The sequence below is a fragment of the Ammodytes marinus genome (genome assembly GCF_949987685.1).
Source record: "Ammodytes marinus genome assembly, chromosome: 15".
Lineage (NCBI taxonomy): Eukaryota > Metazoa > Chordata > Actinopteri > Uranoscopiformes > Ammodytidae > Ammodytes > Ammodytes marinus.
The window spans coordinates 8,982,282-9,002,798 of NC_137219.1; the positions used below are offsets into that span (position 1 = coordinate 8,982,282).

Sequence of the window (20,517 nt, forward strand, 5' to 3'; positions counted from 1 at the left end):
TGAGGGTTTCTTGTTATTTAGGTGTTAAGTTGATATTTGCATTGCAATCTTGGCAACAGAAGATTAGACGTTAGATAAGGTACCAAGAATGTTGTTATTTATTTTAGGATAAAGTGTAAATTGATAATTCATGAGAGAACAGACAAGAAAATCAACTATGACACAACTTTCACTCGAGTGATAAAGAGCTCTGCCGCTGCATTCTCAAACTCCTTTGCGTCCATGTCTCCGCCCGGGCCCTGCGTCTTTGCTCCGGCGATGGCCTGACCCAGCTTGTATGGCGAAATCTTGGCACTGGCCTCCAGGTAGCGTATAGCCTTGGTGGTGTTAGCCTCCAGACAGGAATTGGCTTTAGCTTTGGTTGCATTGGCATTGGCACAGCAGTTTGCGTCGCAGCCCTGGGACGTCTCCAGGGCCTCCTTTAGGGTCCCCAGCACGGCCTGGCACAGTGCCCGCGTGGCAGGCCCTTCGTCAGGGCAGCACACCTCGGCGTAGAGCCTCTGGGCCTGCCTGATGTAGTCCGAGAAGACGGCACACGTGAGCACGCCGTGACGGAAGACGTCGTAAGGGACGGCCTCGTGGTCTTGGCAGTGGAGGCGTCGGAGGAGAGGGGCCGAGGTGGAGGCAGGGACCCCGCCCTCACTGCACAGGCACTGCAGAGTCTGAGTGTACAGACCCCCCCTCACTCCACCACCACCACCTCCTCCTCCTCCAGACGGGCTCTCAGTACAGGAGCCTTCAGGGCCTTCAGGAGCCTCAGCTGGACATGATGTAGTACGGCGACCGGTGTGGTTCAGAAGGTCGTAGGCCACACGGACGTTGTTGCTGAAGGCGGATCTGTTTTCAATGGGATAAAAGCAAATTGTTGTTTTGTCTTATAGGCCTAGAAGTTAGTAGGAAAAGCTTTTTTTTAATCCATGCCCTTGTCTATAAAGAATAGTCTATATAATATAGTGTGCATCAAATAATAACGTGTAGGCCTTTTGAGCATAGCTTTTGAGACAACATTGGTCAACACAGGCCTGTAGGCTACTATGGTATTGTGAATTAGTCAACGAGAAAATAACATGCCCATTCATAATTACATAGGCTAGTGATCACACCTGTAGTTTCTCAGTGGCAATAAGGTATAACAGAAAATGAGGTTAAAACAGACTACAGACATCCAGGGGTTTCAGACAAAATCAGAACTGGTTTAGCTGAATTGTTTAAATGTCTAGGTTGGCACAATTAGAGAATATGAAAGTTTGATAATATCTTACACAGGAACAATATGGGCTTCATTAGGAAAAGGTGAGAAATGTGCTCAGACCTCTGGGAGTGATGCGCCAGCCGCAGGTGCCACAGCGCCCGGTTGAGATGCTGCTGCTCCAGTGCGCCTGCGCCCTGCAGTGGGCCGGTGCTCAGCTGATCCCCGTCCCCGCATCCAGCTGTGCCGGACTCAGTCACGGAGGCGAGATGGCAGAAGTGGTCTGCCAGGAAACCGATGGGGTCGTCCGATCTGGCCTCCACCATCTTCAGGATGGCCCCGCGGAGCAGCTCATCCACCCCGGCCTGCGACAGAAACTCCCGGTCACTGTCCGATTTGGAAGCTTTGCCCTCGGGCTCGGGCATCCCAGTTGGAGGAGTAGACCCGGACCGGCGTTTCTCCTTGTCCGCCATTGCTGTTGACGTAGGCTACGGTGTCGCCGCTACGGCAGCGGAAGTGATTAAGACCTGCCGGTAGACAGAAAAGCATTGACGTATATGTAGAAAGGAAAAGGTTGTAAACCTCCTCCGCATGAAAGCCCCAAAACAATAGTCTGCCCCACCTACACAAATCCCACTCATGAACACCACCGCCCTCTGTCGGTCTGGTTGCTATAGGGACGCAGTCTCGTGGGCGTGTCTGTGATGGTGCGCGCAGGGACTTTGATCCCTGTCCGAAAACAATGAGGCTGGGCCCCCATGGTTCCCAATCCAGTCTTTTCCACAGTTTCTCATTCTGTGGTTAAAAAAAAAAAAAGTAGGAATTTGGAGTAGGCCTAAGCATGAACAAAGTATTTAGGCTAAAGGTTGCATGTGTTTTATCCTACTTGAACAACACACTAATTTAGCCTTCTAACAACACACTTATCCCACTCACAGGATTAAGTAACACAAATGGATATAGACCCTCTCTAGACTTTTATGACACTGTATAACATGAACATTTGGTCATTTTTCTTCATTTAAATTAGGAACTGTTTAATGAAAACAATGATATATGTAAAAAGGTTATGAATCTCACTAGACATTGAGTGCAAGAATGGGTTAAAATACTGTGAAAACCAATTAAGTAGCCTAGGTTTAACACCTAACCTTCCAGCCAAAGTGTCCAGACGTATGTGTTGCCAAAGGAGAGATACTTGATATTGCAATTTTTAAAGATAAAGATAAATGCCTCAGATAAGTGAAGATCAAACAAGAGTATTTAAATGTTTATTGTATATAAATAGCCCATGTTACACTAAATACTTAAACTTACACCCATCTTTATGTTATTCAAGCTTTACACAAAAACATATGGATTATGTGGGCTATAATCTGAGGCAGAAATAACCTTTCAGTAGGAATAGGAATTGTACTGGGATGAAAAAAAGTCATAGTCATAACTGCAAAGGAGATAATTTCTTTATTTCATACATTCATTTTTATATCATAAATCAGCAGTTCCCAAAAATGCAAAGAAGTACACTGGTTTAGCTAAATGATACCACATTGTTTCGAGTGTTTGCTGTTAGATCCTTTTGTCTTTATTGATTTAGTGAACTCACAACATACATTTCACGTAAAAGAAACATTTATGCTTTAAAAAAGACACCCTTTGCTATGAAAAATACATACAGTATTGTTATGTATGTGCATATTATGACTATTTGGTCATGGTAAAAGCAGCTGCACACATATAACTGGACTGAAATCACTTTTTGGAACCACATCTAAAACAGTCGCGATGACATAACCGACTAATAATCCACTATTAAAACTGTCTGCAACTAATTTTGAATTTGTTCTATGATGACTAATTTGATAACTAGTTATATCACAAGTATGGATGGCTACAAAAGGCAGTGATAAGACAATAACACAAAATACATTGTGTTGACAAGATGCAACAACAAGCATTCAGTCTTTATCAATTGTATTTTGTACAGCTGCACGATCAATATCACATTTGCTTGTTATTTATATTGACATATTTCTAAGAGGTTTAGGCCTACAGTACAACTTAATTTCACATTTACATGACACATGGATAAGTATTCTAAAAAGATATGAGCACAATTAGAAAAATAAAAAGCCGTAGGCTTACTTTACCTTCAAATGTGCAATTATTCTACATTGGAAAAATGTGAAATATACTTTAATAAAATTGCTCGCTTTTAAAGTGTCATGTTATGTGGAGTGTAGGGGCTTTACAAAGGCCCCTTTTGACGCTCAGTAACTAAATGTTGCAATTCCAAGCCATTCTCTTATAGAATCTAATCAGGACTTGTTAATACAGTACTTGTTATCTTAAATGCATTTTACTATCAAGTTTACTCAGCAAAGTTGTCAAACCAGTGTTGGTGGGTTAGCTGTAGTGTTGTATTTGCTGTCATATCGCACACCCCGCGTCATCAACGTGTGCACAGTTGCCATTCGTTAGAGGACCTTGATTCCCGTTGGTGAGGGCGACTTCGTTCAGAGGAGCCATTTTACCATTGACGTAGGTGATGTGTGGAGGAAGGAAGTCCCTCTGCAGCTTGTGCTCCAGCAGCATGTTGTTCTGAGGAGGAAGGCCGAGGCACGCTCTGAAAAAGACAAGAAATGAATGAAACAGCTTCAAAATTCAATCAATCACATAACATGCTGGTCTTTATTGACTGGTTACCGGTACAAGCTCAAGCTGATTTTAAGGGTTCTTCTTTGAACTTATAAGGCCTTGCATGGTCTTGCACCACCCTACCCGACTGAGCTGATTGCCCTGTATACACCGCCTTGTGCTCAGTAGGCTTAAGAGTATTTTTTTACTGTGTCCCTTCTTTATGGGATTACCTCCTATTGCACATTAAAGAAGCCAGTACTGTATCAATCTTTATGCCAAGAGTAAAACACCACCTCCACTCAATTCATTATAGCTAACTAAAGACTTTGGCCTTTTTTATCCTTTTAACATTGATGTTAAGATGTTATGCTATTTGCTTGCTTACGTTGTTTACGCTTTAAACATAACTCCTTAATGTTGTGTTGTGATGTTTTTAATATAGGTGTTTTGGTAACACTTTACAATAAGGGTACATTAATTAACTGTTAAGGCAAAGTTAAGGGTTAATGCTATTGATGGTAGTTAATGTGTAGTTCATGCTTATTAGGCATCAACTAACTGTTAATGCTAAGTTATTAATGGTAAGTTAATGCTTGGTTCAGCATTTACTATGCTTAGTTCACTAATGCTTAGTTAATCATTGACTGAGCACAACAATGAGTAAATGTTGTAAAAGGATAGTTAATGCTTACTTAATGCTTGTTAAGCATTAACTCAGCATTAAGTAACAGTTAGTTAATGTACCCTATTGTAAAGTGTTGCTGTTTTTTTTAACGTATTTTATTTGTAAAGTGTATTGGGACCGTGATTCTGTACTTTAAATAAAGATTGATTGATTGATACCTCATGATGTTTTCTATGCAGGCCCTCTGGCGGAAGAAGGCGTTGATGACGGGGGTCCCTGAGGGGACCAGGGGGGCCTTGCAGAGGAAGGAGAGCAGAGCTAAGACACTGTGGAAGGACTGGAAGTCCTCCTCCCCCTGGGGCCGGATGGTAATGCGCTGGCAAAGCTCAGTCAGCATGACCAGGTCCAGGATAATAGGGGTGGCCAGCAGAGAGTCCTGTTGCAGAGGAAGAAAGAAGAGGTGAGAATAAGGGGGCAATAGAGGGAGAGGGGAATGGTTATTAATGGACATTAAACAATACACCGAAAGCTTGAGCCATGTTTGGCACAGCACACTGTAGTTCCTTGTACATTAAGGACGTTTACCTAGCCTATAACCATGTCTTAATTTTTCTAATTTTGTAGAAAAGTGCTTTGATGCCGACTACAATGATGTAGTTTAAATGATACAACATTTATTTCAAGTGTTTGTGCTTAATACAACTGAAATACATTGGTGCAGTGTAATTCGGTTGGTTTCAACCCATTCATGCAGTCAGTGCACGGCTGCCTGCCTAACGTAACCCGACATACAGATTAAGTGTGTGAACATGGAACCGAACAGGTGTTATTTTGTGTGTGGGAATGGTGGTGGGTCTAAAGAAACTACTGTATGCGGTGCGAAACATAAAATAAGTATGTCAATGACCCAAGATGTCTATTTACATTTGCTCCGAGACTTGTTTAGATGGATTGACAGTACGCTCTCGCATCTCCTAAGCCTCCTCCCTCATTACCACAGTCAGATAAAGAACAGCTCGGAACATTTGAGCACTTTAGACTCACCTCACAGGTGTTGTGCATCGCAATAGTGTTTGTCCCACCCATCATTATTTCGGAGGTGTATTCATCCATAGCACGCTTGCTGTCTCCCACATGGGGGACATATTTAATCACCACCTGAAATAGCACACAGAGACGGTCAGTCAGTAAAGTCTTGTTCCCTGTAAACATCTGTATGGTGCTCATTATCTTTCCAAGTCACTCACACAGTGGTCAGGTTTCTCTCCCGGCTTGTACAGTATGTGGTTTGACTGGACCATGTCATCCACCACGTTGCTCTTGGAGATCTCTTTGGAACGGAACTGTTGCGGAGCCGACAGGTTCTTCCCATCGTTGTTGCCGAGGTGATTGTAGCTCACAATGGCAGTGGGCTGTCAACGGGGGAGAGGGTCTTATCAAAATCTCTCCAAAATATACATGGTACTGCAAGTCGCTAGCTGTCATTTCAAGGACGATCACAATGTGGCTTTTCTTGAGTTTTCCCTAAAAAACGACCAAGTGTCTAAGGATAGAGGATGTTGTATGCTGTACGGATTGTAAAGCCCCTTAGAGGCAAATTCGTGATTGAGGGCTATATGAATAAAAGTGATTGACTTGCCTTAAAAAGGTGCACTACACATTTTCAGGGAGTGGGATTTGTTTACATTTGCAGAGCCTGCCGTTACTTTACAAAACAGATTTACTCTACATGTACTTCTTAGTATAGTATAGAATATTTCTATTAATCATAAATTATTTTGAGGCACCTGGAACCAAACGTAAGTGTGGGCGATGCTGCTGTCAACAACAACAACAGTAAAACGGTGACTTTTAAGGGAGGAAGGTTTTGTTTATTCTATTATGAGAATATACCTTAAAACATTTTCTCTTCACTGACAGACCCAAAGTTACATCACCTTTAAGTTGTTTAATGGTATTCCCCTCAATTTAAGTCTGGTCTTGGATAAAACAAATGATCTTCAGATGAATTACCATACTATTTAGGGGCGATAGATTTTTTTATATATCACAACCACTTAATTAATTGTCCGTCTTTCTCACCTTGATACCTGCGCTGACCAGAAAGTCCACCAGCACCGACTTGATCTTCGTCTGACCAGATTTGAAGTCATCCCCTCCAATGAACACTCCTTTCTGCACAGCCAGCTCCACAGCCCCTGGGATAAAAGTGTTCTGTGGGGCGCCGTTGATGAAGGCACAGCCCTCCAGTATGCTGGCCACTGCAAACAGAGTGGAGGGAGACACCTCTGCTCCAGCCTAATGGATGAAGGGGCGGAAAAAAAGAGCGATAATGACTCTTACAGAGTGTGTCATCCTATTAAAGTGAGGAAGAAAGCTCGACACACAAGGCTGCACTTCCCCCCGAGACTCTCTTCACATTTCTGTAGCACAACTCTATTGTCTAAAATCTAAAATTGAGCTATTTGCTGAAGATCATAGATCTGTGAAATAGGCTATTATTGCTGCTGACAGCTGTACAAGCATGCTGCAGACAGGAGATCAAATAAGAACTCACCCATGAGGGGCACATCCCAATTTCCTTCCACTGATCTGATATGAAAAGGAAGGGCAGACTGTTTTCAGACTCATTATGAAATTTCATCTACGAATCCATAGTAAACTGGTAGGGGAGCTAATCTTTTTTTATCCTTTAAGCTTTATTAATCACTAAATTTGATGCTGGATTACTGTTTGGTTCTCAGCATTAGGAGGAAATTAAAGTTGATGGGGGAGATACATGGCTACTGGCCACCACAATTTTAATGTTAGATCTTGAACTATAGAGCCTTTTTTCTAATGAATCAGGAAGTTTTTGATCAACACTTTCCCAATGGCTCCTGCTCTCACCTGGATTGCAGCTAGCAAGTTCTTTGCACTGTCATTGACCCCCGGTATTAGTTCGCAGAAGCGCTCAGTGTTGGCGGTCCACAGAACGATGACTTTGTCCACACCACTCGACTGATGGAAGTCCCTTATGTCAGCTCTGATCTGCTCCACCTGAAAGACCATTTATTTCTTATGTCAAACAGGAAAATGACAAAATATGAAAAAAGAAATTCCACACTGCTTAAATCTTCTGTTCAGTAGAACCAGAATTACCTGCTCTGCCATGGTCCCAGTGAGGACGTTGTCCGCCCGACTCTCTTGATTTGCAGCAATGAACTCTGGGATATAGATCGACGGTCTGGGTTTCATGCAGCTCATTTGTGATCGCAGCTGCTCTTGTAATGACCAGTCGAGCACCTCAGCCCTCTCCATCGCGCTGCCGAGATCCATTGAGGAGATATCCCAGCCTAATAACACAAACACATAGGGCCGGTTTCACAGACATGGATTAAGCCTAGTTCTGGACTAAATTGTACTTTCAATGGACAATCTCCATTCAAAATTCCATTTAGTCCAGGACTAGGCTTAATCCATGTCTGTGAAACCGGCCCCTAGAGTTAAAACAAAGGCTGGACTACAGAGATTTCCATCTATTTTAATAACTAAAAAGGGCAGAGGCTGACCTATGCAAGTCAACACATTCACAGTGATGTTGATAGGTTTTCAATGTAGTGAGTCCGCGGGACCTCCAATAAAAAAAATATTTCTTGAGAAAATGTAAAAACTTAAACTTCTTTGATGGTAAGATATGGTTATTACTAACAGATACAATCATGTATATTTAAAATGTATCTGAAATTGAACAAATACAACTCAAATCTCAAAGGTGTATTAGAAAACAACTGTTACATCGGCATGGCATACCAAATTCAAATAAATAAAAAATAATAAATGCACATGGTCAGCTGCAGTAGTCTGAGTTTATTTACTGCCATGAAGTTCGAATCCTCAGTTGTTGTAATGAAATCCGTGGTGCGTTGATAACAATACAAATTTGACATTGCTTTTAATTTATTAAATTTTTTAGTCAATGGTTTTACGAATTCATGCCATCCTCTTCAAGTACAAGTCATGCTCACCAATCTGAAGCAACCCAAGGCTCCTGCGTATATACGCCAACCAACAACAAGAAGGTGAAACGTGAATGTAATGCTTCTGACCATCTTCATCTTTATGAGAGGCTCTCTGGCCTCCGAAGCTGCCCTGGGGTCAGATCTCCCTGCCGTTACCTCACCTCACTGGCCTGCTCATATTACACACAGTCACTTCTCAGTTGCTGTGTCAGAGGTCAGACTTTGAACAGCCTGTAGTTATCCTTACCATCAAAGATGATATCATTAGGGTGCACCATGGGTAGGAGGTCACGGAAGGGTACGTTGACCTCGCCCTCCAGCCCCGATCCCAGACAAACAGTAGACGCCTGCAGGAAGGAGCCGAAGTAGTTTGCTTTCTATAGGAAAGAGAAGGGAGAAAGAGAAGAGAAAAAAACACTGATTTCAGTCCCTGTAATGGACTTGTGTTGTACTTTAAATCCTAAGAACCAGAGAACAAAAGAACCAGCTCATGGACGTATAAAATGTATGCCCAGATAAGGGAAAATCCTCACAACCAGACTCAGTTAAGCCCTTTTATATACAGTCTATGGTTAAGCCCTTGACACTCTACTGAACATGTCGACATAACCAGCTTATATGAGTCTCTAACACTGGACATACAGTAAGTTATATTTATAAAATAGGACAAAAAGGTTCTTTGTCAGCTCCCTGGTTGCTTGCTCGCTTTTTCCCATCCTATTATAGTGGGGTTATAAAGAATTAGGACAAAAAGCACAAATATATGCTTTATAGAAGGGATGACTTTTCTTCCTCATATTCATGAGGTTACCCAGTCAAAGTTAAAGTGAGTTGTGAATTGATCACCTCAAATGAAGCCACATTTAAATAATCTGCAATTCTGGAGAATGTAAAATACAGTGAATATCTTGATCCGCTACTTGTCTGTACTGTGTATGTGTGTTGAAAATAAAACTAGTGTAAATACATATCCTAGGCTCTGTAAACTGGTATGTAAGAAATGGGGGCCCATCGTGGCTAGTAGCAAAATACCAGTTTACAGAGCCTAGGCTGTGTATAAACCCTGGATTTTTTCTCTCTCTCTATGTCTACTCTATGCCGCTTGTTTTCTCCCCTCCTTTATACTGAATTGAAAGCATGTTGTCTGTATTGTGCACTCACCTTCACTCCTGTCTTAGTCCTCCAGGTAAGACCCAGCCTGTTGGCCATTACAGCTGCTGTGACCGTGGTCCCGTTGTTGCCTCCCCAGCCCACCAGCATCACACCCAGCCTGGGCACGCGCCTCTCAGTGCGGAGTGTCATCTTGGTGGTGCGGGGGGTCACCTGTTTACAAAATGGGGCAGACTTTAGATGGAGGCTGTACAGGTGACTCACACTCACATGCAAATTTGCATGGAAAGGGTGCCCTCACCGTGACTGCTTGGCCCTCCCTGTGCACTGATGCGGTCTGGTAGGAGTACTGAGCCTCTATGTGTGTATCTGTGTACCTCACATCAGGGCTGTTGATATGAATGTTGAAGGATGACATGGCCGCAGAGTCTGCAAAGATAAAGTAGACAAATAAATGTAAAGTCCAAATTGTTATGTAGAAAATTGCACTATGGGTAATGCTTAATTTCCTTCATAAGTCACAACGACAGACTGTATTTACATATGTACAAAAAAACAACTAACTCAAACCAGGCCCGGTTCTAGAAAGTCAGACTTGGGTGGGCCTGTAGAAATTTTGGGGGGGCACACTGGGCAGGGAGACTGAAGATGCGAGCGCGCGCAGAGCGCGCGAGCCGGAATTTTTTGCCCTTGTAAGATATCTGCGTCTGCTTTTTGGCACATTTACTGTGAATTGTGTAGAACACAATATGCAAATAAACTTTGAGTGTTGCTGTGTGGGAGATTTGATTCTTGGATGTTTTTTTTTCCAAAATGTTTATGAATAACATATAATATACATTATATACTACATAATGTATCTTTTTTTTTTAATCGCAGTATTAGCTGTAGGCAGCCTGAGCTGATTGAAGAGAAAGCTTTGGGACTGGGCAACCTGGATGGTGGTAGTCCAGAGCTATATACTATACACACTATATAGATGTATAGTCTTTCCACTATTGCCTCCGATGTCCAGCTGGGTGAAAATAGTAGCCAGCCGAGGTCACGACCCTGCTAGGGGGGTCCGGGGGTATGACCCCCGGGGAGATTTTCTTTTGCCTTTTTAAAGTGAAATGCATGAATCTGGTGCACTTTGAGAGGAACATTAAGAGGCTAAATCTGAGGAATTTTGTGTGAACAAATAATTTGGAGACACTGGGTCGGATGAATTAGAAGCTATTGAAGAAAGACACATGGATTTTCCATAGAAATATAAATTTGAAATAAAATATTATGCAGGGTCCTCTGGGATGGGCTTGGTGCACTTTTTCTTTTACGGGACATATTTTTCTGTAATATAATGAATCAATTTAAATGCAGTGAGAGGAACGAAGCAGAAGAACTCTGTTGTCCAGTTATCTTTTTTTCCACAGACGAGGCTGAAATAGGCTATAGACTATAGTATACACAATGCATGGGCAACTGAGGGCAGCCCCATTTTCAAATATTTTTAAATAAACTCAATACACACTGTGCATGCCATGGACTTGAACGTGACGTGATCAGTTAACCTCGGATTACCTCCCAGATGAACTGATTCAATTATTAAGCTATTAACTATCTACCAAAACATTGTATTACTTTTATTGTATGATAATTTACATTTACATAATATGATGTTGATATCAAACACACAAACTTAAAAAAAAAATTGAGGGGGCCCCCCTGGCAGTCGGGACCCTAAGCAACCGCTCATTCGCTTATGCCTCGGGCCGGCTCTGCTGACCAGTGACCACTATAAGCGGGTGGGTAACTTGGAGGCAGGCTGACCTGCCCAGTGCCCACCCAATAATACAATTAGAAGCAATGCATGGCAATGGTATATTCTTTAGTATTAATTAATTGTCTGAATTTTATTTGACATTTTCTTGGACAGCGAATGAACAGGTCCGTCCGATAGTGGGCCTGGACTTCCACCTAAAAAAAAAAAAAAAAAAAAAAAAACATTTTTTTTTTTTTTTTATGATTGGGTGGGCACAGCCCACATCTGGGGAGGCACGGCCCACCCTGGCCCCTGGCTAGCGCCGGCCCTGACTCAAACTCCCAGCATGCCTTGTTGAAAGGGGACAGGCAAGTTACATCCTATACGTCTATGGCAGGGGTGTCCAAACTACGGCCCCCTTGGAGGGGCGGGATCTCGGCTGGCTACTATTTTCACCCAGCTGGACAAAAGCAGAAACCACTGGGTGTATCAATGGCATTTAACAAGAGGGGGATGTATCTGTTTAATGTGCAAGTAAAGTGTTGCCGTGAAGAAGGATTACAATTTAAGACACTATGAAACTAAACATCAGAGCAGCTACATGTCCTGATAAATGTGTTATTTTTGTGGCCCGGCCCTTCGTAGATGTTTCTGTATGTGGCCCTCAGTGAAAAAAGTTTGGACACCCGCGCACTCGCGTATACGTATCCAAAACTAACCATTGTTATCTATGTACGCAATTACATACGTAGGCTATGTACGCATACATATGTAGCCTACGCAGTAACAGATTTGTCTACATATTTACCAAACTGATCACACACACATACACACACACTGATATAATTACGTACACACCGATTGAGCTAGCCTACACTTGTAAATAGTTTATCTACAATAATGCCCCCATAAGAAAACCACCTCACCTTTTTTCCACTTCAAGATTAACTATGTCTGTTAAATGATGAGCCCGGTGTGTCTCGCGACTGTTCAAAGCATGGAACTATAATACGAGGTTTGAATGAAAGTGTCTAGTTCTTCCTCCTGCTCTTCTTCCGACTGCGTAGTACTAACTGTGCATCAGACTATTACCCTCCCCTGTTCGACGTATTCAGGCGCGCGTGCCAATCAGACCGCTCCGTCTGAAAACACGAGGATGTAGAAGGTAGCGTCTTGGCCAATGAGCTTTCAGTCTAATTTATAACATTCACGATGGCTCTTCAAAGTTGGATAGAGAAAGATTAGAAGAGGTCAGGAAGCTACCTTTCTAAAATAACAACGGATGTCTGTTCGGGATTTTTCAATCGCCAATACATAGCCTACGTTAAAATAGGCAAATAAAATTGCTATTTGCAAGTGACCTAAATATATAAAATAATTAACAGTTGTAGTGTACCTAGTGTCGCTGATTTGATGTTCTGTGTTTTGGATGGGACACATTTTTATAATTTTTATTATTATTGAATCTAAATGTGACTTGTGGTGGCAGATATTGCATATGATATCTCTGGACTCAAATGTTGGAATGCTTATTAATGCAATAGGAAACATTGTTTTTTTTTAATCTTGTATAGACTTATAAGTGTAATGAGATATATTTCATGTTGTTTAATTGTAAACTGAAATGTAGATTCCTCAAATGCGTATCCAACAAACCACTCAGACGGGCCACACCTCTTCTATTGTCTTATGCTCAGAACTCCCCCTGCTGTATCTTCAAACTGTACTCCCACCGTCCCGTGACCCCCACACATGACTGGCCAATTGAGAGCATTGCATTGTTGTTATAGTGAACTGAAGCCATTGTTATATCTCAACCTGTCTGCCTCTCAACCTGTCTCCCCCTCTCCTTGTAATGTAAGTTAGTCGTCTTCCCCCACCCAGCTTCCTTAAGTATGCATATTTGAACCTGTCTACCTCTCTCATAGGTATTGTAATTTACTCTCTCCCCTGGGAGACAAATGTCCTTAAATATGTCAGGACTTTAAGGGAACGGGGTGTGGTGGCAGATATTGCATATATCTCTGGACTCAAATGTTGTAATGCTTATTAATGCAATAGGAAACATTGTTTTTTATCTTGTATATACTTATAAGTGTAATGAGATATATTGCATGTTGTTTAATTGTAAACTGAAATGTAGATTCCTCAAATGCGTATCCAACAAACCACTCAGACGGGCCACAACGACGCTGAAGTTGGCAGCTGATTCGCAGCAGCCGATTCGGCAGTTAAGGAAAAGTTAAGGGATTCTTAAGGAGCTGCGGAGCGACTGATTCTCCGTTGTTTAACCTCCTAAATTGCCGCGGTAAAGCCACATTAATTAGTCTAGATTATCTAAGAGAGTCTAACCATTCTTTAAAAACAGTTTACAATTGATGTAACCTTTATTAAGTTTGTTTAAAAGAAAGAGAGGGGAGATTTCACTGCTTTTTTTGCATCTGGACCACATTAGAACTGGTCCTGATTGAAAACCACTGCATCTAGACTCTTCAAATCTGGACTAGAATATCACAGAGAGGCTATACAATATAGAAAACATAGTTTTTGATTTGTGAAACTTTTTTTCTATTTGTGAAAATGAAATAAAGGCACATGTCAACGCTTTTTTGGGGTCTAGGCCGCATTAGAACTGGTCCTGGTTGAAAACCACTGCACCTAGACTCTTCAAATCTCGACTAGATTATCACATTGAGGCTATAGATTATAGAAAACATAGTTTCTGATTTGTGAACATTTTCTTCTATTTGTGAAAATGCAATAAAGATACATTTCAAGGTTTTTTTGGGGTCCAGACTGCATTAGAACTGGTCCTGATTGAAAACCAGTGCACCTAGACTCTTCAAATCTGGACTAGAATATCACAAAGAGGCTATACATTATAGAAAACTTAGTTTCTGATTTGTGAAACTTTTATTCTATTTGTGAAAATGCAAAGAATGCACATTTTAATTGTTTTTAGGGGTCTAGGCCGCATTAGAACTGGTCCTGATTGAAAACCACTGCACCTAGACTCTTCAAATCTGGACTAGAATATCACAGTGAGGCTATAGATTATAGAAAACATAGTTTCTGGTTTGTGAAACTTTTACCCTATCTGTGAAAATGCAATAAAGGCACATGTCAATGCTTTTTTGGGATTCAGACCGCATTAGAACTGGTCCTGATTGAAAACCACTGCACGTAGACTCTTCAAATCTGGACTAGAATATAACAGAGAGGCTATACATTATAGAAAACTTAGTTTCTGATTTGTGAAACTTTTATTCTATTTGTGAAAATGCAAAGAATGCACATTTTAATTGTTTTTAGGGGTCTAGGCCGCATTAGAACTGGTCCTGATTGAAAACCACTGCACCTAGACTCTTCAAATCTGGACTAGAATATCGCAGTGAGGCTATAGATTATAGAAAACATAGTTTCTGATTTGTGAAACTTTTTTTTCTATTTGTGAAAATGAAATAAAGGCACATGTCAACGTTTTTTTGGGGTCTAGACCGCATTAGAACTGGTCCTGATTGAAAACCACTGCACCTAGACTCTTCAAATCTGGACTAGAATATCACAGTGAGGCTATACATTATAGAAAACATAGTTTCTGGTTTGTGAAACTTTTACCCTATCTGTGAAAATGCAATAAAGGCACATGTCAACGCTTTTTTGGGATTCAGACCGCATTAGAACTGGTTCTGATTGAAAAACACTGCACCTAGACTCTTCAAATCTGGACTAGAATATCGCAGTGAGGCTATAGATTATAGAAAACATAGTTTCTGATTTGTGAAACTTTTTTTTCTATTTGTGAAAATGAAATAAAGGCACATGTCAACGCTTTTTTGGGGTCTAGACCGCATTAGAACTGGTCCTGATTGAAAACCACTACACCTAGACTCTTCAAATCTGGACTAAATTATCACAGTGAGGCTATAGATTATAGAACACATAGTTTCTGATTTGTGAAACTTTTTTTCTATTTGTGAAAATGCAATAAAGGCACATGTCAACGCTTTTTTGGGGTCTAGACCGCATTAGAACTGGTCCTGATTGAAAACCACTACACCTAGACTCAACAAGCGAAAGAGCAGGCTGCAGCCTTCACAATCGACAGAGTTCCTGGGCATTTGTTTGGATGCCAAATCACGAACTCTTTTTTTTTGACGTCGGCGAGACAGGCCGCCCTCAGGGCGTGCTTGTCCCAGTTTCGTTTGGGGGCCAGAGTGACCTGGAGATTCAGCCTCGACTCATTGGGTTAATGGCAGCCATGGTGCACATCATGTCCATGGCCCTTCTGAACATGCGCCCAGTGCAGCGTTGCCTCCTGAGCCTGGGTCTTTGTCCACAGAGAGATCTGCATGCCAGAGTGTTGGTTTCACGCAGACTGCGCATAGCTCTCCGCTGGTGGGAGGAACGAGCCAATTTAGCACGGGGCAATGCACTGGGGCCGGTGTTGCGTCGCCAGGTGGTGTCCGCCAACGCCCCCCTGGTAGGCTGGGGAGCCGTACACAAGGGTCAAGGCATCAGTTGCCAATGGCACGGACCCTGGTTTACACAGCACATCAATCAGTTGGAATTGCAGGCTATCCATTTAGCTCTTTTGCACTTCCTGCCAGAGCTGGAAAACCGCCATGTACTGGTAAGGACAGACAGAACAGTGGCAGCGGCATACATAAACAGGCAGGGGGGCCTGGGTTCCCCGCGCCTTTGCAGATGGGCGTATCCACGATTCAAGTCCCTTAGGGCGATGCACGTGCCGGGTCAGGTGAACCTTGCGATGGATCGGCTCTCCAGAGGGGGACCCCTCCCCGGGGAATGGAGACTGCATCCGGAGGTCGCGAGCGATATCTGGGAGTGCTTTGGTACAGCCACAGCCGATCTCTTCGCCTCGAGGAAGACAGCTCACTGTCCCCTCTTTTTCTCCATGAAAAGGGGCGATCCTCCCTTGGGCACGGATGCCATGGCACACCAGTGGCCACAAGGCCTCCTGTATGCCTTCCCTCCCTTCACCCTCCTTCATACACTTCTACAGAGAGTTCAGGTGGAAGAGGTGAGCCTCATCCTGGTGGCCCCCAACTGGCCCCAGATGATCTGGTTCTCAGCGATTGCACCCCTCCTTCAGGGACACCCGTGGGAGCTCCCGGGTCGGCGGGACCTCCTGTCCCAGGTCCATGGGACTCTCTTTCATCCTTTTCCCCAGGGTCTCCGGCTTTGGGCCTGGCCCCTGAGAGGGCCGGGTTTCTAGCTATGGGGTTGCCCCAGTCTGTGGTTAGCACTCTACAAGGAGCCCGGGCTCCATCAACGAGGGCGGCATACGCTTATCGTTGGGGAGGGTTTCAATCACGGTGCAACTCGAGACAGGTGGATCCCCTCGCCTGCACGGCCCATGACATTCTCCAGTTCCTCCAGGAAATGTTGGAGGTGGGCAAATCTCCCTCGACATTGAGGGGAATAGTGGCAGCCATAAAGGCAGCCCGTGTTGGACCTCGGAAGCTGGCAGAAGGCTGTTGCAACCTTATTGCTCAGTTTCTTAGAGGTGCTCGTAGGGTTACTCCACATCGCAGAAGGCCAGCTGTCCCCCCATGGGATTTGGAGGTGGTGCTGTCGGCCTTGCAGAATGAGCCATTCGAGCCCCTGGATAGAGCTAGGCTACAATGGCTTTCTCTCAAGACAGTATTTTTGCTCGCAATTGTGTCTGCTAAGAGAATGGAAGAGCTGCATGCTCTTTCAGTGCATGAGGACTGCTGTCGCTTCTTGCCAGGTGGTGCTGGGGTGGTGCTGCGCTCAAACCCTGCATTCCACCCTCAAGTCTGGTCTGAGTCCCACGCCGGTCGATCTATTGAGCTGCACCCATTCCACCCTCCTCAGGAAGGTGAAGCAGGGTGGAGTAGGCGGTCACTACTGTGCCCAGTCAGGGCCCTAACAGTGTATCTGCATCGGACACATGGCCATAGGACAACGGACCAGCTCTTTGTCTGTTACAAGCCTAACCGTCTTGGACAGCCAGTTTCCAAGGCCAGGCTTGCCCACTGGGTTGTGGATGCCATCCAGCAGGCATATGAGAGGGCAACCAAAAACTATTAAAATGTGCATTCTTTGTATTTTCACAAATAGGAAAAAAGTTTCACAAATCAGAAACTATGTTTTCTATAATATATAGCCTCACTATGATATTCTAGTGCAGATTTGAAGAGTCTAGGTGCAGCGGTTTTCAATCAGGACCAGTTCTAATGCAGTCTGGACCCCAAAAAAACCTTGAAATGTATCTTTATTGCATTTTCAAAAATAGAATAAAGGTTTCACAAATCAGAAACTATGTTTTCTATCATCTATAGCCTCACTATGATAATCTAGTAGAGATTTGAAGAGTCTAGGTGCAGTGGTTTTCAACCAGGACCAGTTCTAATGCGGCCTAGACCCCTAAAACCCATTAAAATGTGCATTCTTTGCATTTTCACAAATAGAATAAAAGTTTCACAAATCAGAAACTATGTTTTCTATAATGTATAGCCTCACTATGATATTCTAGTGCAGATTTGAAGAGTCTAGGTGCAGCGGTTTTCAATCAGGACCAGTTCTAATGCAGTCTGGACCCCAAAAAAACCTTGAAATGTATCTTTATTGCATTTTCAAAAATAGAATAAAGGTTTCACAAATCAGAAACTATGTTTTCTATCATCTATAGCCTCACTATGATAATCTAGTAGAGATTTGAAGAGTCTAGGTGCAGTGGTTTTCAACCAGGACCAGTTCTAATGCGGCCTAGACCCCTAAAACCCATTAAAATGTGCATTCTTTGCATTTTCACAAATAGAATAAAAGTTTCACAAATCAGAAACTATGTTTTCTATAATGTATAGCCTCTCTGTGATATTCTAGTCCAGATTTGAAGAGTCTAGGTGCAGCGGTTTTCAATCATGACCAGTTCTAATGCAGTCTGGACCCCAAAAAAACCTTGAAATATATCTTTATTGCATTTTCACAAATAGAATAAAGGTTTCACAAATCAGAAACTATGTTTTCTATCATCTATACTATAGCCTCACTATGATAATCTAGTAGAGATTTGAAGAGTCTAGGTGCAGTGGTTTTCAATCAGGACCAGTTCTAATGCAGTCTAGACCCCAAAAAACCATTAAAATGTGCATGCTTTGCATTTTCACAAATAGAAAAAAAGTTTCACAAATCAGAAACTATGTTTTCTATACTGTATAGCCTCTCTGTGATATTCTAGTCCAGATTTCAAGAGTCTAGGTGCAGTGGTTTTCAATCAGGACCAGTTCTAATGTGGTCCAGATGCAAAAAAAGCAGTGAAATCTCCCCTGTCTTTCTTTTAAACAAACTTAATAAAGGTTATGTTGCGACCTAGAATTGTAATATATCTAAATTGCACTGAGCTAAAAATGTACATGGGAATAAAATTTAACAAGTTAAACAGATGTTATTTTATAGCTTTATTTTCTTGTTAAAAAGCGGAAGTAGTAGTATGACCTTGTACGTCATCAGGATGCGTTCCTGATTGTGGTGTGTTGAAAAGTTGACCGTGAATAAGACATGCTGTGAAAAAGTCCGGCTGCTTCGTGAAAACCTTTCTAAAAAAATATATGCAGTCCGGGGAGAATAAAGTTGCCAAAACGAAAGAAGACGGAGTCGTTCTTTAAGGGTGCAACATAATTTTGGTGTTTCCGCCCGGTCTTATAGTTTGTGGAAACGAAGCAAATGGATTGTAAAGGAAACAGACGGACCAACGCAATACCACGACACACGGACAGCAACAATAGCTGCTAAGCTAGCATGCTAACAACCTGAAACAACGTGAACCAAACGAACCAAAGCAGTAGTGAAGGTAAAAGTTTTCTATCATGGCTGAGGCAGAACCAATGTCGCTCGCTTGGGAGAGTGTATTGGCGGAGATAGAAGAAAAGTTATTGACGTTATCTGCACCGAGGCTAAATGACGTCTGTGAAGCACTAAGTGTGATCGTGAAGGAGAGTGACAAAGACTTACCACGTAAGTTGAGGAGACTTATCCTTGAATATTTGGAAAGTGAAGATGTAACGTCCCAAGAAGATGAGGGAATGGCCATATTACTGACGATAAATGACACTATCGATGAGATAAAGGGGACACGTGACGGCTGTGATGAGCCCCAGGCTAAACAGATGGACCTGGTGGACATAGATGGTACTGCACCCAATAGTCCAGATGACGGTAGAGAATGCAATCCTGCTCCAAATGTCACAAAATCAGCCACTGTCTCTGTCAAAAAACCCAGAATTGTCCACCCATTCTTCAGACGAGATTTAAAAATCGTTGGGCAAATAGGAGAACCCAATCAAAAGGACAAATTGGGATATGCCAGCCTGGAAAGACAAATTCGAAGTGCATTACAAAAAGGATATGATGAGGGGGAAGTTGTGGAGGTCGTCATTCTAGCCATTGTCCCGGGAACTAAGCTGAAGAGTTACCTGGAAAGCAGGGTTGATTTGACATTACAGGCTCTCAGACAAATATTACGGACGCATTATATCGAAAAGGATGCAACAGAGCTGTATCACACCCTCACTCTTGCGGCCCAGGAGCCAAAGGAAACGCCAATTCAGTTTTTGATGAGGGCAATGGACCTGCGACAACAAATCCTCTTTGCCTCAGAAAGAGTTGAGTCTGGACTGAAGTATAGCTCTGAATTGATTCAAAACCAGTTCCTACAAACGGTAATCACTGGTATCCATGATGACACTATTCGAGCTGACTTAAAGCCATATTTACAAGACTCAAAAGTAAAAGATGAAACTCTTTTGGAAAAAATGACAGCTGCATACACGTTGGAAATGGAAAGAAAGAACAAGTTGTCAGCTGCAGCAAAAGCAAGAACGACAAGAGTTGCAATGGTGAGCAAAGCGAATGATAACACTGAAGAAGAAAGTGACACACAAGAAGCAGACAACAAGTTTTAAAAAAGTGAAAGACAGAAACGTGACACATTGATGGAAAAGGTTGACCAAGGTAACAAAGCGATATGTGAAGCTATCCAAAGCCTTACCACTCACATTGCAAGCCTAAATCAGATGCCCCCACCCCAAACAATGAGAGCGAGTGAACAACCGAATCGGAAATATCAGCTGCAGCCCAGAACCACAAACACAAGACAATGTCAGCAGTGTCAGGTGTCCAATCCGGAGGGAAGGTGTAATCACTGTTACAAATGTGGCAGCGC

The 20,517-nt window shown here is 42.7% G+C and overlaps 2 protein-coding genes across 2 annotated transcripts; both read right to left on the reverse strand.

Moving 5' to 3' along the window:
• Window positions 1-155: 155 nt before the first annotated feature.
• tpgs1 (tubulin polyglutamylase complex subunit 1) lies at window positions 156-1,662 on the reverse strand (the record flags this gene model as incomplete). Its single annotated transcript, XM_080042869.1, has 2 exons — window positions 156-837; window positions 1,313-1,662. The coding sequence occupies 2 exons, from the start codon at window positions 1,660-1,662 to the stop codon at window positions 156-158; spliced, it is 1,032 nt and encodes a 343-aa protein (XP_079898995.1).
• A 1,031-nt stretch (window positions 1,663-2,693) lies between these two features.
• Window positions 2,694-12,369, reverse strand: LOC307262046 (inositol-3-phosphate synthase 1-B-like). Its single transcript, XM_080042783.1, has 11 exons — window positions 12,233-12,369; window positions 9,867-9,994; window positions 9,617-9,778; window positions 8,703-8,832; window positions 7,596-7,789; window positions 7,344-7,493; window positions 6,537-6,752; window positions 5,702-5,866; window positions 5,499-5,612; window positions 4,673-4,890; window positions 2,694-3,815 (listed from the first exon to the last, which is right to left on the reverse strand). Exons 2-11 carry the CDS (start codon window positions 9,981-9,983, stop codon window positions 3,620-3,622), a joined length of 1,662 nt encoding a protein of 553 aa, XP_079898909.1. The 5' UTR covers window positions 9,984-9,994; window positions 12,233-12,369; the 3' UTR covers window positions 2,694-3,619.
• Between the last annotated feature and the right edge of the window lie 8,148 nt (window positions 12,370-20,517).

Coding starts and splice junctions, on each gene's coding strand:
- LOC307262046 (XM_080042783.1), bottom strand. CDS start 9,983: ATGTCATCCTTCAACATTCATATCAACAGCCCTGATGTGAGGTACACA. Junction 8,833..9,616: donor GGACTAAGACAGGAGTGAAG/GTGAGTGCACAA, acceptor TCTTTCCTATAG/AAAGCAAACTACTTCGGCTC. Junction 6,753..7,343: donor ACTTGCTAGCTGCAATCCAG/GTGAGAGCAGGA, acceptor TTCATCCATTAG/GCTGGAGCAGAGGTGTCTCC.